Raw genomic sequence first — 6,000 nt, forward strand, 5'->3', positions numbered from 1 at the left:
TTGTGTTGACTAACCCAACCTTTCTCCGTAGTGCTGTGGAGATAGGTCTGCCAATGCGAGACTACAAAATGGACAAATCACATGCCACCTATTTCTGCTTATGAAGAAAATGAAAAGAAAAGAAAAATTACAGAATATATATGTAAATCTTTCACTTAATATATTTATTTTACCACTCCTATTGCCTAACGCTGAATAGCACTCCTCTTGCCTAACGCTAAATTCTAACATTACAACTGTACCTTATGGAGCTCTTAACTTTATTCAGCATATATAAACGTTATAATCAAGGAATTGCATTTAGGTCTGACACTATGAAGGTAAATATAGTGCAAAACGTGAGAGCTTGTAGAATACAATGTGAGAACTTGCAGAACAAAAGATTTGAACTTGTATGTTAAAATTTGCACTTGTAAAACTAAAATGTGCACTTGTAAAAAATATTCACACATGTGATCTGAATTTGAAGTCGCAAAAAGAAAAAAAACATGAGAGCTTGTAAAAAAAATCTGAACTTGTAAATTGAAATTTGCACTTGTAGAAAAAATATTCACAAATGTGTAGATTGATATTTGCATGAACACAATGACAGCTGCAAACTTGTAATGCAACATTTACCCGTGTACTTTTTTTTTTTTACTCAGGTTCATTTTCCATCACAACCACAATTCACAAACAAAACACTTGTTGCGATACATTTGGTGCAAAACTAATTTGTACCTGTGGACTTAGGCTGTGGAGCTCTGAGCCAACAGGACGGGGAAAGCAGAGTTTCTATCGCCAGATGAGGGACAACTCTGTCCGGCTTATTTAGCTATGTCGCATTGAACTAACTAAAGCTAACTAACCAACCAGCCTGCTTCTAAATACCTTTTAATTATCTTAACACTTTTTAACAATCAAACTGAAACACTGGCGGTGAGCTCTAGGTCCTGCAGCCGCAGACGGACCGTCACCAGTGGGGATCGGCCAGCGTAGCAACATTGCTATTATTGCCAGAAAGCTTCGCTGTCGACCTCGACCTGCAGTCGGAGCTCCAGCGGGACACGGAGAGCCCCGCACCCGGTAGAATTTTATTTATTTAAAATTATCTGTGATAAATACCAATAGACGAATACATCTTCTAATCGGGGCTCTATTAGCTGCAATACACCAGCATAAAAACATAATCAAAAGTGGGAACATTATGGTATGATTTAAAAGAATTATACTGCATTTTAAATGCAAGTAAATGACACTTGTTAATAATAAAGTGAACTATTAATGTATGCTACCTTAGATTTTCTATAAGACTTATTAGAGAGCCAATTAAACAGAGAACACTAAAAACAGTCATTTGTTCAGTGAGAGCAAAAATATCCTTGCAAATGAAATAAAATTATATTTTTACTCAGATTTTCTGCATCACCAACTGAATGCATGTACATTCCTGTGTCAAAGAAATGTGATGCATACAGTTTGTGCTACTGTAATCTCACAACTTTATTCAACGGCATTTCTAACGTACGGCTCAACAAGTTTGCATATATAATGTATTCCCTCAGCTGTGAATCTATATCGTTAATAGAGAATATCGTCAGGAAAAGCCAACAGATCTATTGGTCTCTAATCACTTTTCCCTCCGAAGATAACGTTTACATTTCTGTCACCTACATCCACAGGATCTGCCCATCCTTGACAGGAATCAAAGTGGATTGACAGAAAGGGAAAAGTGTCTGTGTCATACAGTCAGCGAAGCAGTTCAGAGTGAACAAATACACCTTTCACTGTGAGTGTGTAGGCGTGTTTTGAATAACTAGCAGCAAACTGGCTTAAAGGATGAAGCCACAAGCCAGTTGTTGAAAGTCACACGCACACACACACACACACACACACACACAGACACTCACACGTTTGACAATGAATGCTGGAATTGTTTTGTTTCTTGATTATTTATTTTGTTTTCTTTTGCAGCTCTGATATCTGCCGGTTGCTGCACCAACTCCTGTAGGAGTGTAAAGCTTTGGGACAGGTAAGTCACATGCACACATGTTTTAATCTTTAGCTCAGTTTTGGGCTCCACCTGTGAGGAAAATATCTGGCTCTTTAGCAGCTAAATGCTTCATTATGTGGTAGCTTTGACCCTGATTTATGCATTTATTGCATAGGGTAAGGGTTGGGGTTAGGCATTTAGTTGTGTTTTACTCTTTTAGCTCAGTTTTGGGCTCCACCTGTGAGGAAAATATCTGGCTCTTTAGCAGCTAAATGCTTAATTATGTTCACCAGCTTGTCGCTAACTTGTCTATCTGTTTGACGCTGGGCAGGTAATGCACAGTCAGATTTTTTTTTGCTGAAAACAGCTGCGTATTGCAGCTGGCAACCAGATTTTTGAGAGCAGTGCCTGTAGGCTGTAAAGCCAAAACAATGAGCCAAAAGATGCTGAAACGCTCCGTGTATCTATATATGTGTGTGTGTGTGTGTGTGTGTGTGTGTGTGTGTGTGTGTGTGTGTGTGTGTGTGTGTGTGTGTGTGTGTGTGTGTGTGTGTGTGTGTGTGTGTAAAATCCCATTATTCACTGTAAGAAGCTGATTGAGAATATAGGTTTTAAGGGACTGGTGTAATTTATGTTTAGTTGTAGAATGTAAACTCTGCCTCAGGTTGTTAAAACCACTGAGGATATGATGGAAAATGAACCTGAGTAAAAAAAAAAAAGTACACGAGTAAATGTTGCATTACAAGTTGGAGCTGTCATTGTGTTCATGCAAATATCAATCTACACATTTGTGAATATTTATTCTACAAGTGCAAATTTCAATTTACAAGTTCAGATATTAACCACTGAGGATATGACCCCAGGTTCCTCGGTGGTAGCTTTGACCCTGATTTATGGAAGGTGATGGTGGCTTTCGGTATAAGAAAAGGCAAATTGTGTGTTTTTGTGTGTGCTTTGTGAGGACCAAAAGTTTTAGACCTACAGAATGAGGACATTCAAAGACCTGTTTAAGGGTTCAGACTTGGTTTTAATGTTTGCATAGGGTAAGGGTTAGGGTTAGGTATTTAGTTGTGATGGCTAGGTTAGAGTCAGGAGCTAGGGAATGCATTACATCAATGAGGGTTCTCACAAGTATAGAACTGTGTGTGTGTATGTGTGTGTGTGTGTGTGTGTGTGTGTGTAAGAAGGTCATTCTGGTGTGACCCTTGTCTAAATGCATTGGCCGAAAGGGGAGTGATTGTGCTGGGTTAATATTTAATGATGGAGCAGTTCTTAATGGGTGAATAAATCAGAATCCATCTTCACTGGAGAGGACAGATCCCTGTATTCTGCTGAGCACAGGCTCCACACACACGCACGCACGCACGCACACACACACACACACACACACACACACACACACACACACACACACACACACACACACACACACACACAAATTTCTGCAAATAATAAACTATCCATCCACCTGCAGTAATTGGACGGTTTCCTTCTTGTCTTTCAGCTTTGATACCTCCTGACCATGATATGCCTCTTGATCAGATGCTGCTGTTACAACACACACCCCAGAGAGAGGTTATTAGCAGAATGGATGGATGGGTGGATGGATTAAAGAAAGAGTGGATCGAGATATAAATGGATGGAGAAATTATCATGGATTTCAAAACCAAGCAGTGAGGGTGAGGGAGCAGATGAATGAAACAAGGCGACAAAACACTGGAAACACTTAAACACTCTCTCTGCCCTGTCTGCTGCTGCTGCTATGCATTTCCCGTGGACTACCAGAAAAGACTGAATGTCATTGTTTGGACGGTCAGAGGCTAATCATTGTATTGCCAAAATGAAGAAAGAAAAATAAGACAACTGAGAATCTTTGTGTTGCCAACTAAATAGTCCTACCTCTTTGGAAAGACAAAGACTGTCTGGAAGAAAGAACCTTTACACAGAAGAGCAACACTGGAGGTTACAGCCCCGCTTTCTTCACAATCTCTTCACAATCACAATGCCAGTGATTATTTTAAAACTTATAATACCCAATATGTGATGATGGTAACTACTTTTACAAAGTCATTGTGGACCTGGAATTAAAGCACAAAAGAAGTTACTGATTCATTTTAAGTAAAAGAGGAGTTTTGAGTTATTTTAAAAGATAATTCTGTTTTAATACAATTCTGGTCATATTTCGTAGCCTCCTTTATAGTAACGTTGTACTCACCAAAGTAATTGCTGAGATCTGGGAACACGGAAACATTACTACAACAGTCCAACAGGGCAAGAAACATAAGAGGTCAGACAATCAGACAAGTCATAAACAAGTTAGTTTAGCTAGATTATCTAAAACACTTTATTCGGAGGTTATACTGAAAGTGAGTGTACCACAAATGGTGATAGTAATCCCCTTTGACTCGCGTTCTCACCTTCGAATTCAAAATGTTGCTAGGCTTATGAAGTGAAACATTTCAGGCTGTTCTCATGAACCATTTCTATATACAGTGAGGAAAATAAGTATTTGAACACCCTGCTATTTTGCAAGTTCTCCCACTTAGAAATCATGGAGGGGTCTGAAATTGTCATTGTAGGTGCATGTCCACTGTGAGAGACATAATCTAAAAAAAAAAAAAAAAACAGAAATCACAATTTATGATTTTTTAACTATTTATTTGTATGATACAGCTGCAAATAAGTATTTGAACACCTGAGAAAATCAATGTTAATATTTGGTACAGTAGCCTTTGTTTGCAAGTACAGAGGTCAAATGTTTCTTGTAGTTTTTCACCAGGTTTGCACACACTGCAGGAGGGATTTTGGCCCACTCCTCCACACAGATCTTCTCTAGATCAGTCAGGTTTCTGGGCTGTCGCTAAGAAACAGAGTTTGATCTCCCGCCAAAGATTCTCTATTGAGTTTAGGTCTGGAGACTGGCTAGGCCACGCCAGAACCTTGATATGCTTACAGAGCCACTACTTGGTTATCGTGGCTGTGTGCTTCGGCTCATTGTCATGTTGGAAGACCCAGCCTCGACCCATCTTCAATGCTCTAACTGAGGGAAGGAGGTTGTTCCCCAAAATCTCGCAATACATGGCCCCGGTCATCCTCTCCTTAATACAGTGCAGTCGCCCTGTCCCATGTGCAGAAAAACACCCCCAAAGCATGATGCTACCACCCCCATGCTTCACAGTAGGGATGGTGTTCTTGGGATGGTACTCATCATTCTTCTTCCTCCAAACACGGTTAGTGGAATTATGACCAAAAAGTTCTATTTTGGTCTCATCTGACCACATGACTTTCTCCCATGACTCCTCTGGATCATCCAAATGGTCATTGGCAAACTTAAGACGGGCCTTGACATGTGCTGGTTTAAGCAGGGGAACCTTCTGTGCCATGCATGATTTCAAACCATGACGTCTTAGTGTATTACCAACAGTAACCTTGGAAACGTTGGTCCCAGCTCTTTTCAGGTCATTGACCAGCTCCTCCCGTGTGGTTCTGGGCTGATTTCTCACCTTTCTTAGGATCATTGAGACCCCACGAGGTGAGATCTTGCATGGAGCCCCAGTCCGAGGGAGATTGACAGTCATGTTTAGCTTCTTCCATTTTCTAATGATTGCTCCAGCAGTGGACCTTTTTTCACCAAGCTGCTTGGCAATTTCCCCGTAGCCCTTTCCAGCCTTGTGGAGGTGTACAATTTTGTCTCTAGTGTCTTTGGACAGCTCTTTGGTCTTGGCCATGTTAGTAGTTGGATTCTTACTGATTGTATGGGGTGGACAGGTGTCTTTATGCAGCTAACAACCTCAAACAGGTGCATCTAATTTAGGATAATAAATGGAGTGGAGGTGGACATTTTTTTGAGGGTCAGAATTCTAGCTGATAGACAGGTGTTCAAATACTTATTTGCAGCTGTATCATACAAATAAATAGTTAAAAAATCATATATTGTGATTTCTGGATTTTTTTTTTTAGATTATGTCTCTCACAGTGGACATGCACCTACGATGACAATTTCAGACCCCTCCATAATTTCCAAGTGG

General features: G+C 40.1%; 1 protein-coding gene across 1 annotated transcript in view; it reads left to right on the plus strand.

Moving 5' to 3' along the window:
* Positions 1–3,841, plus strand: part of LOC114572439 (coiled-coil domain-containing protein 85A) — a 62,712-nt gene extending 58,871 nt beyond the window's left edge. Inside the window, exons 4-5 of the mRNA XM_028604074.1 lie at positions 1,954–2,011; positions 3,477–3,841. Of these exons, the coding sequence (XP_028459875.1) occupies positions 1,954–2,011; positions 3,477–3,492 (74 nt within the window). The 3' untranslated portion in view covers positions 3,493–3,841. The remainder of the gene's footprint in view (positions 1–1,953; positions 2,012–3,476) is intronic.
* The last annotated feature ends 2,159 nt before the right edge of the window (positions 3,842–6,000 follow it).

The sequence above is a fragment of the Perca flavescens genome, chromosome 17 (genome assembly GCF_004354835.1).
Source record: "Perca flavescens isolate YP-PL-M2 chromosome 17, PFLA_1.0, whole genome shotgun sequence".
In the NCBI taxonomy this organism is placed as follows: Eukaryota; Metazoa; Chordata; class Actinopteri; order Perciformes; family Percidae; genus Perca; species Perca flavescens.